We start from the raw sequence: 11,169 nt of genomic DNA on the forward strand, positions 1-11,169 counted from the left end.
AGGATCAGCACAAATCTGTATCCTTTCACCTGTGCAGCTGGATTTTATATGTCTTCTCCATTCAGAAACTGGGAAATTAATATTGTTTTGTCAACCTTTTGGCTAGCTGTGTGAACCTGCAGCTCTCATCTCTATTAAGGAAGAATAAATGTATAGTCCTGCACTGGTAAAGATAGATCCTTTCCAACATGAGGAGCACCAAGCAGTGTGAAGTTTTTGCCTGTCCCTCCAGAAGCCCTTGTTCCTGGACAGCAAGGGATGTTGGCAAATGCAGTACATTACAGTGACAGCCCTGGCTGCACTGTTTGAGAGCTTTTACATTCACATGAAAAACTTGCCCTTTCCTACCAGTCAGGGATTGTATCTCAGCTAGGGTGGCAGAGGTCCACACATACACAACAAAGGCTTCACTATTGTGCAGAAACAGGGACAGGTTCCTTTTTCTAGGCAAGTAAGTGACATTAAAACACAAGGCTCAGCTGGAGTGTCTTTCACCCAGCACTTACAAACACAGCAAATTATTACCTTTAACATAATAAGTTCCATTCTTACAATATCTTCTACACTGCAAGCACCATCAGTGACATAAGCAAATTCCTGTATTTTAGGAGCGTAGATTTCCTTTAAAGGGAGGGAAAATGAAGATGAGTATATCTTACAGTTCTAAGAAAGGCTGAGAAGACACTGGGAAATACTTTTCTGTCCATATTGACATGTTAACATCTCTTATGCTACAACAGTGTTTTTTTCATTATATGAACTGACATGAAACTTACAGGATAAGGAGATAACATATAACCTACTTGAGTTTTAGTATCTGTTGTACAATGCAATGGACTTATTGCAATTCTTTGAGCTTCTGGGCAAATAAATGCTGCCCAAGCAATCAGAACACCCTTCCATTTATAGATCTTTCTACTCGGACATTCCAATGCTGTAAAAACATACATCATCCCAATTCTCCTACAGATGACTGACTGGTACAGGTTACCTGCAATGTCACTGCTGATGTAATTGCATAAATTAAAAAAAATAGAAAAGTTAATAGAGAAAATCCCACAACCAGCCACTGTAACTGTCAAAATCCATGGTGCAGAGGCAGTCAAGGAAATTTGCTAAGCCAGCCATGCCAGCTGCAGCCAAGCATAGTTTGGTGGGTAAGTAGAAGAGAGCTTGTCAGCAAAACTGCTTCTCTACGAGCTGGCTCTGTGACCACCATGGCCCCACGCACTTCATTAGGACAGGTGACTGCTCGTAGGGTACAATCTTGCTTTGGGAACCACAGTGACATCTGGGGGTTCCAAGATAACAACTTAATCCCAAGTTTTTCTGTCAGTCTAGCCCACTGTGCATTATCCAAAAGTATGCTCTTGGCCCATGGACGCAGCACAGAATGTAAGGTATCACCATCGCTGCACTTAAGACTTGCACTCCACTAAATGGAGGATACTGTAAAGATATCAGCCTGATGTACAGGCAGTTTGAGTCTTAGGCTTGGTTTTGTTCAAGTTCCACACCCATTCCTGAGATTGCTTGCCAACTGTTGTATATTTGGAAAAAGACAAGACAAAACAAAACTACTTCTAGCACATTTGCATGCCTTTTAAGTTTATGTGGTCTCCTTCCCTGCTGCTGGAGAAAGGGAGGACAAAAACTACTCTCCAAGAGACTGACAAATGCACAACTGAAGGAGAAAAATATTTCCCCTTCTGACCTTTTGTGTTGTACATACACCCCCAAGTTCAAAAGATTCAAACATGAAATAATTATCACTGTCTTTTTAGGTACTCCAAATTTTATATCCTCCTCCCTGTAACAGAGTTTCTTACCTCAAGTTTGGAGGCAATAAATAATGAGGTAATTCCTATGAGCTGAAGCATGCTCTTGTTAATGTTCTTTTGTGTCAACATGAATCTATCAAAGAAGTCTTGAGCTAGGTAGAAGGTTTCCCGGTGGAGTGCATACACCTCACACACCTACAACAGGGGAAAAACCACAGAAGGTTTCTGTTATAAAACTCTACATACACACAGTATTCAAGTTTTAACGGCAAAATGCAGGTTCATCTTTTGCACACACAAAGCTTCACATACCAAGCTATGGTATGATGCAGTGGTTAGCATGGGATTGAAAAAGGTATTTCCCATGATCCCACCTAAACATGAATTGCATATGATATACTAACAGACTTTCAAGAAATATTTTTTCCAAAATAAATAGCAACCATTTTTCCACTGAAAGAAGAAAGCCTGTTGAGGAAAAAATCCCAACAAAACAGCAACACCTACACATACATACACTAATAACCTTAAAACAACTCTCAAGCTTCAAGCTGAAGTCAAATCCTCAATGAATGCCAATAGGTCTGTCCCAGGGCAGAGCCGCTAAAAAATCAAAATCTTTGGCTCTACAGCAAAGAAGCCTGGGAGCTCCTGCTCGAGTGGGCTCTGCTGGCAGGCCAGGAGCACTGCCTGCAGCCCCTCGGGCACACCAACAGCCTCACTAAGCAGGAACAAAACTGCAGGAGCTGCCATCTGCTCCATCCCATTGCTGGTTTCCCTGGCAGGGAGAACTTTTAATACTCGCATTGTATCGAAGTGTTTCAAATGCCAGTTTAACAAAAAAAGAAAGGAGAGTGCCCAGACCTGGAGATCTTAGGGAAAGCCCTACTTTTTCATCTAACCTCTAATTCATTTGGGAGGGGCTACCACATATCCAGTTCATCTGCAACTCCATACCCCTTTCACAACTAGAAAGCAGTTAGCTATCTATTAATTACTTACAATCTACATGCAGTAAAGAACAAGAACAGAAAAGACTATACAAGAAATAAATACCAGATGCTTAATTGTTTTACTTGGATACAAAGTCAGAATATAATCTCACTACTACAAGCTATTTTCCAAGATAAGGCTGGGAGCTCATTTGCAAATTAAAGCCCTTCCTGACCATCAAAAATGCAACTGATTGGCACAAATAGCACAGCCCCACTCTTTTAAACCTGATATATTTTCTTGATAATTGATGTGTTATTCTGATACTATTAACAACTGCTCCAAAGAAGATTCAGAACTAAAACTGTATAGGTCAGGCCCACCCATAAATATATAGCAGAGTTTCTAAGGAAGTGTATTTCCCAAACACAATAACACTTGGTTATGTTAAGCAGTATCTGTTATGTTACAGAAGACTGTTAGGAACTACTGAAGAGGTCTAAAAGCTGCTAGGATTTAAATTTACTGTAGCATATAGAACCACTGAGCTGGACAAAAGCAATGCCCTTGTTGATATTTTTGTTTGGAAGTTGGATGATTTCCTAATTCAAGATTTTAAAAAAAGCAACAAATTAATTTAATGGTAACATGTAAATTCCACATTAGAGGAACTAGTGAAGCACATAATTAGAATAGGTTTTTTTATTCAGAATGTATTAAAAATTTTTAATTTTTCTTGAAATCCATTGCTAATATGATTTATTTGTAACCTTTTCACATAAGAAGCTGTCTGTATCAAGAAGCTTTACCTGTCAGCCATTGATATAGTCTGCTCTCCTTCCTATGATAAAATTGAAAACTCGCAATGAAATCAGAAAATAGCATCATGGGCCAACACTCAAGAGCTCCTGACATAGTCAGGGTCATAAATCCCCAACAGATGCAGTTCTCTCATGGCTTAGGTACAGTCTATCCCATAAGTTAGAGATCCATAATTTCAATACAAGTGTCTCAAAACCAGATTTCTCTCCCTTGCAGGATGTAGGGTGCCATGAACAAAAATTAAACACTACTGCTTCCTGTCCTGGGGGTAAAGTTCAGTGCCTCCTGCCTGCAAGGGCCCTGATGTAGCTCACCAAGAGGATCAAAAGCAGTCACTTTGCAAAATAGTCTTGCCACTTTTTATAACTGTGCACATTACTATTAGATCTTTATGTAAAAGCTGTGCTTTTACCTGCCTACTTCACAGGCATAACACACGGCAAAGTAACTAAAGGTACACACCTCTAAGAGCCAGTCCAGCAGTATCGCTCTCATGTGAGGCTGCAAACTAGGATGTAGTGATGTGAAGTGTTTGCAGTGAGTGTATCTGTTCTCCTTCGTTAGGATGTTGAGCCAGACATCTTCGGAATTTCCCCAGCTATAGAATAAAGTTACACAAAGCATTAATAAGTATATACACAACTCATTTTTTAAAAACCCACATTATTTATAATTTACAGACATCCAAAAAGAAAAATTCCACATACTAGAAGATCCTTATGGTAATCAGAAAACTGCAGGAATATTTGAAACATTTTACATCACCACAACAGCAGCTTGCCAAGATCACCAACAAGTCCAGTTCTACAGAACAGGCAGTAAAACTGAACACGTGCCTCTCAAAGCTGCACATGCAACTAGAGGTCCCTATTTTGCCTAGTTTGGTGGCTGTTCAGAGAGCAAGATAAAACCAAACTTTTCCCCTTAAAGAGGACAATATACTCCTCCACAGGAAACACAAAGCATACATAACTTGTCCAGTTTAACTTGAGAAAAACTGGAGATAGCATTTAAAAGTCACTCATCCATCCCTTTATTTCCTAGCTTACTTCAAGGCTCAGAAGCAAGCCATTTAGAGAAAAAAATGTGTTCTTCTTTATTGCTAACTTGTAATTTATTAGTGCTCCAGTCTGTTTGGGAAGATAATGCCTATATCATCAATATAGCTTTATTTGTAATTGTTATTATCAATCCATATGGGCTTTTTCTTAGATGCACTTTTTATCTTGCAGGTAGGTACTAAGAGGAAAAGCATGTTAACCAATGAAATTATGATTTCCTACTGAAATTTCTGGAGTTATGTATTTACCTTTCCCCAAGCAGACGCAGAGAGACAGAGCTGATCACTAGTATTGGCTACAAATTTTAACCCAGCTCAGTTTCATTCTGTTGTTCTCATAAGTTAGAAGCTGGGGAGATATTTGCTTGTTTAATACACTCTCTTCATTTAAGCAGGCAGGCATTGAGAAATTAATTATGATCTTCTTACAGCAGTTAGGGAATGATGGAGAAGGCAGGAGAAGTAAATTATCCTCTTATTCAGCTAATCAGAAAGGATGGAGTTCAGCTTTGCCAGATGCCTGTCAACAACAGGATTAAGCCCCTTGCAGGGAACTCTGTATCTGAACAGGTCTTTGAGGTAAAGCATCACCTGGCAGCATCTTGAAGTTCCGATCCAATTTGGGCCAGCACAAAAAAACCATCAAGGTATATCTAGAAAGGTTTGCTTAAAGTAATGCTACCTGTTCTGCTTCTCATTTACCTTGGGAGAAGTTTTCCTTAATACATTGCAGTAAATTTACCACCTCTTGCATTAAACCCCAGGCTGATACAAACAACAACTGGTACTTGTCTAACACAGCCTAATGTCTAAGAAATTCCGAAATTGAAAACTACAATTTAGTCAGCTAAGCTTTCTCTCTACAGAAGGGCAACTGAGAAACTATGACTGCACCAATCACATTGCATTACATTGGCAAGCTACCTACACATTGATATTACCATAAGTTTATTTGAACATTTTAAGTTCTTCAAGAAAATTTTGTTAAATATTTTTTGGCCACAGTTCCAATAGCACTGAAAGAAGTTTTAGTTTAACTATTATGTGCCTCTTAACCCTTAGAGTGTCCAGTTATAAAAGGACAGTTCTGAAACATGAAAACTATCTGTCTGGTGTGTTTATAAGACCAGGGGAAAAAATATTCAAACAACCAAACCCAAGAATTCCTGTCTTTTGTGAGATGAGGAGACAAGTAGAGGTATGTATTATATAAGCACATACAACAGATTTTATTAGAGTAGTTCAGACATTAATAATTACTGCATCTGTTAAACTTACTTGAGTTCTGGCAAAGGTGATGAATTTATGAAGAGGTTCCTGAATCTATATTTTTTGAATCTTGAGAAGTCAGTGGTTACTGATTCTTTGTGAGGTGTTTCAATAATTATGCAAGGTGAGATGCCGCCTGTTATCGTGGGGGGCCAACAACTCTGCAAAATAAACAAGGTATCTTTTAAATGCTGAGTTTACTAGGAGAGCAAGAAAAGCAAGGAGTAGATTACAGTAACAGCAACAATATACGTAATGTACCTTAGTCTTTCTAGATCTCAGCATTGATTCAAGTATTGAAACCAAGAAAGAAGAAAATTAAATGCCAACTAAACCTTCCATAGTCGAGATGGAACACATATAAATAAACTGGATGCATTTGGGAACTCAGCTTTGAGGAAGATGACCACCTTTAGTTTATGAACCCACAAGTAGCCTATCCATTGCTTGAAAAGCTCAGTTACAGTACAAAAGGCAAAGATATTAAGTGCTACTAAAACACAGGACATTAGCTTGCTAGTCCTATCTACTTATCTATTCAGAGGGAAGAGAAAGGAGGGGGTGGAGGTTTTACTGTCTCTCAGTGGAAATTCAGCAACTTGTTATCTTCCAGTTTAGTGCTCCAGAGAGGAGCCACCCATCTCAGCTCCAGAGCTAGATACCCACTGAGCAAGCAGCAGCTGTGAACTCTCTCTCAGCTTGCCAATGCCAAATATGGGATGCAATGACTCAAAATGAGAAGACTGCAAAGGTATTCCTGCAGAAAGCCTTAGAGAAGGAGATCTAGATTACTTTAGTTAACTGTAACTTGTTTTACTAATTATTTGGTTGTATGTAACCAATAAGGAGGTATCAAATCCCTGGAACACATGCAATGCTGTAATGGCTGACAGCCTTCAGAATGGTGTCACAGAAGTTCAATTAGTCCCTGTGGAGTTGAGAGGGAATCCCATTCACAAAGAGTGGCAACACCTGTCCCTGAACACAGAAGCTTTTCCTATACAGCTGACGCACAAGGTATGCTACACAGGATTCCTTAATATATCTAAACTTATTTATAGTCAAACTGAAGTACCCCAAGAGTGAAGTTACATACTCCAGCAGAACTGACCTTAATGCACGCAACCAAGAGAAAAGGGAGGTCCTACTCCTCCTTCTCTCCTGTGATACTCACTGCCAACTTCCACCACAATGCTTGTCAGACCCTCTGCTGGGTTGATTTAATTTACTAACCTGGCAGAACTTTAACTTGTTTTCTAATGCCAAATTAGCAAGATTAACCTGCCTACTGCTTTATTCAAAGAATGGAGCAAGGCATGGGATGGAGTTCATGGCCAGCTATCAAGGAAGAAGAGACAGGGAAGCAGGATTTCCCCCTTTCAGCAAAGGTAAGTTGTAATACTTAACAGTTAAGTTTCACCCCAGGTACAGCTGATGTACTGATGAAGCATTTTTTCCTACTCAAGATTTACAGAGAGAACTTCACAGAAGAGTTTTGCTTCACCATAGCTATTAGTCTCATTTACTTTACAAACAATACTGTTTGCAAGAGAAAGTTATAATATTTTACTAATCTGCTTTACAATAGAAACCCAAAAGGCCTGTCAGTTTTAAGAAATTCCTGTTAGTAAAAACACATTCCTAAACTGATTTAATAATCAAAAGAACTGTTAAATGAAAGTAAAGATGGCCTGCATGGTTATGAATCTTAACTAAATGGCCATGAAACCACACCTAAAGTTAAAACAAGTGCAGTGATCTTGTTTAGACTTGCCTCTAGGCCTTACCTGCTCTGTATGTGGAATTGTTCTGAAACATCTGGGGTTATTCTCTTTTTTTCACCTAATCTTACTCTGCAGTGGCTTTTACATTGAAGGATCTTTTATGTGCAACCAAGTCACGTGTAAAAACTGATAAAAAGGTGCTGAGCTCCCATAGTTTCTAATATCTAAAAATACAAACTTCTCCTGTTCAATACTTCCTGGTGTGGAATGCATGATTTCACACCCACCAACATAAACCAAGACAGACTCCCTTACCTAGTTTGAAATGGTATTCAGGACTGAATTACCTTAATTTCATATTGATGTTTTTTAGCAATTTTCCCATCTTCTCTTTTCTTAATCTCCTGCTGAAAAGAGAGACACACATCAATACACTAACAGTGACCAGCACATCTTCCTAAAGCTCAGGCAAACTCTTGCTACCCCTCCACCACTTTGTAACTTCGCAAAGTAAAGACTGTCCCATCTAAACACACTGAAGAGCTTTCAGTATCATCCAGCTTTCCAAGCTGCTCAAATTGCTCACCTCTGCTGTTCTCCTTTTTCTGGTCTGGAGATAATCTAGTGCTTGCAGTTCTTGTGGAGCCTCTTCTGGACAGGATAGTGGCTGCTGCTGTTTGGCTTGCAAACGGCTACTGTAAAGAGCAAAGAGTAAAAAGACATTAGACATGCAGAGAGCAGCAGTTGTTGGATTAGTACAAGCAGTTGTTAGTAAGATACTCTTAGTGCAGTGATAACAGCTTACCTGCGCCTTGACATCTTCTTTGGGCTATAAGATCTCTGCCTGGATCAAAGTAATAGAATAAGCTCAGTTAGCACATCCTCACAACATTAGAACCAAGTTCCCTACTTTGTGGCATGAACTTATCACAAAGAGCAGCATGGTTCACACAGCTCAAATAGAAGGGCACAAGTATTCCACTGGCCTGAGGAATGCCCAAGCAGAGCATGACTATGGTACATAAGCACACGCAGCTCCATGTCCTGCTGCAGGGTGCCTAGGTATGCCAGCAGCTTAGCGCTGGCTTCCTGGGTGTGGGGGCAGGGAAGTTGTAAAGGGACATTTCCCATACAAGAGGATGTGGGGAGTCCTTGGGGCTGTGACCCCTCTAGTGCCCCCACACCCTCCATTCCAGGCACCCCCAGAGACGAGGTTTTGACGCTGCCGCTCCTCAGGGGCGATGCCCCCACACCTGCCGGGACGGCCGGGCCGCGATGGGCCGGGCGCCGCCGCCCGCGCTCCCGCCGCGCCGGTTCCGCGCCAATTTCCAGCGAGCGGGAGGCGGCGGCGGCCTGCGCCGGGGTCCGGCTGCGCTGGGGGCACCGCCGGCGCCGCCCTCCCGTCCCGAAGGGCCGATGTGACACCCACCCGCTCCCCAGGGTGCTGAGGGGACGCGGGAGGGGCAGCACCGCCGCCCCGCCCCCCCGCGCTCCCGCCTGGCTGAGAGCGCGGCTCCCTCCAAAACCTGAGGGGGAAGGAAGGGGCTGCCGAGACGGCGCCTCGCACGCGGGAACACCCACCCCCCGCCGGGACACGCCTCAGCGGGACCCCCAGCGCGGGCACTGGGGCCGCGAGGGGATGTCCCCACGGGCACCCGCTCCACGGGCCAGGGCGGGGAGCCGGGTCCCGGCGCAGGCGGGCGGCCGGGGTCAGCCCGCCAAGCCGCTCTGCCGGCATCCCCGCCCCCAGCGCGCCGGGCTCCCTCCAAAACCGAGCAGCCCGCCTCCCGCGGGGCTCTCCGCCGTGGGGCGGCGGGCAGCCGATGGCGGGATGCCGCCGGCACCCCGGCCCACCGCACCGCTCCCTCCGGGGATGCCCGTCCGGGCCATCGCTACTCTCCGCTCCCTGCGGATGGGCCGCCCCCGGCGACGTCTCCCCCCAGGCTCTCGGCCACTCTCCCTCCAAAACGGTGCCGGGGCGGGCGGGCAGCCCGCCTCACCGCTCCCAGTCTCCTCTTCACGCCCCCCCGACCACCGGCACCGCGTCTGCCGGTACCGCCAGCACCGCTGCTATCATCACAGCCACCCTCAACACCGCCACCCTAACCATCGCTACCAGCATCACTGATGCCATCATTAACATCATTATTATTACTATTATCACCATTATCGCCCAGCCAACCCCCGCGCTCACCGGCGGCTCCTCCGCGCACCTCCACCGCTGCCGCTCGAGCCGCGCTTCTCAGCTGGCGCCGGCGCCAACCCGCTATATAGCGCGCCGGGCCCGCGCTGCGCATGTGCGAGGGCGGCAGGCGGCTCCCCGCCCGTCCGCCGCCCGCGCCCCGCTCGCCCCAGCGCCGCCGCCGTGCCGCGGGGCCGCGCCGACCCCCGCGCCCCCGGAACACCCCGCGTCCCGGCCTGGCCGCCCCGGCTCCGCCGGCAGAGCAGCAGGCAGCGCCGGGAGGAGCGCTGCCATCGCTGCCGCCGCCCGCTGCCTCGGCACCTTTCCGCCGCCCGGCCCCGCTGGCGGGGGGCATCCCCGGCACCATCACCCCGCTCCGGTCCGCTCCATCGGGCCCCGGGCCCCGCCGAGACAGCGGCGGCTCCGCCGGCGGCCCCGCGCGCCCAGCGGGGCTCAGCCCGCCCGCCCCGGGGCGGGGCCGCCGGCGGAGCCGCCAATGGGAGCGCGCGGAGCCGCGGCAGCGTGCGGCGGCCCGGGATGTAAACACGGCACCGCCCCGCCCGCCGCGGCTGTCAGCGCGCCGCGGCCCCGGCCCGCCGGGCCCCGCGCTGCCCGCTGACACCGCGCCCACACCCCGCACCGTGCAGCCGCAGGCTGTCACACACCCCGCGGCACGACAGCGGGCCGGAGAGGAGGCGCAGCAATGGCCTTGCCGCTCTCTACAACCACCTGAAAGGAGGTGGTACCGGGCAGGGGTCATCACCTTCTCCCGGGTAACGAGGGACAGGACAAGAGGACAGAGTCTTAGGCTGTACCAGTGGAGGTTGAGGTTGGACATTACAGAGAATTTCTTCTCAGAAAAGGTGATTAAGCATTGGAACGGGCTGCCCAGGGAGGTGGTGGAGTCACCATCCCTGGAGGTGTTTAAGGAAAGACTGGCTGTGGCACTTAGTGTCACGGTCTGGTTGACATGGTGGTGTTCGTTCAGAGGTAGGACCTGATGATCCCAGAGGTCTTTTCCAACCTAATTGTTTCAGTGATTCTGTGCCAGCTGAAGACAGGCTTCCCCCGAGCACAGCCTCCATGACATGCTGTGGACAAGCTCTGTGCCCTACAGAGCAGTTTTCCACGCCTTCCAGCCAGGCCCGCCACTGCCCCGCAGGGTCCCACCGTGTCCAAGGGCAGCCGGGCCCACTGCAGGAGCACCCACCCCGCAATCCCCTTCTCCAGCAGATGATGCTGAAGCTTACCCTCAGTGCCAGCACACCTCCTGTTAAGATCGCTCAGTGGTTGCATGGAGTTTTCTCATTACATATTCCAAAACAACACCCCAAAAATCAACACTATCCCAAAAGCAACCAAACCCCACAGCACCACATACCTAGCAATGCTGTAAGC

At 46.5% G+C, this 11,169-nt stretch overlaps 1 protein-coding gene across 3 annotated transcripts in view; it reads right to left on the bottom strand.

The window, feature by feature from the left end:
* CCNE2 (cyclin E2) overlaps positions 1–10,117 on the bottom strand; it is a 14,031-nt gene extending 3,914 nt beyond the window's left edge. The window contains exons 1-8 of one of the 3 annotated variants that reach the window (XM_085572360.1): positions 10,093–10,117; positions 8,395–8,433; positions 8,176–8,284; positions 7,937–7,996; positions 5,875–6,026; positions 3,999–4,134; positions 1,830–1,976; positions 526–621 (exon numbers count right to left, since the gene is read on the bottom strand). In XM_085572360.1, coding sequence (XP_085428486.1) covers positions 526–621; positions 1,830–1,976; positions 3,999–4,134; positions 5,875–6,026; positions 7,937–7,996; positions 8,176–8,284; positions 8,395–8,408 — 714 coding nt within the window. In that variant the 5' untranslated portion in view covers positions 8,409–8,433; positions 10,093–10,117. Of the gene's footprint in view, positions 1–525; positions 622–1,829; positions 1,977–3,998; positions 4,135–5,874; positions 6,027–7,936; positions 7,997–8,175; positions 8,285–8,394; positions 8,434–9,783; positions 9,834–10,092 lie in introns of those variants that run through there. The other 2 variants (XM_077782881.2, XM_021543224.4) reach the window with 2 other exon arrangements.
* Between the last annotated feature and the right edge of the window lie 1,052 nt (positions 10,118–11,169).

The sequence above is a fragment of the Lonchura striata genome, chromosome 2 (genome assembly GCF_050655825.1).
Source record: "Lonchura striata isolate lonStrDom1 chromosome 2, ASM5065582v1, whole genome shotgun sequence".
Lineage (NCBI taxonomy): Eukaryota > Metazoa > Chordata > Aves > Passeriformes > Estrildidae > Lonchura > Lonchura striata.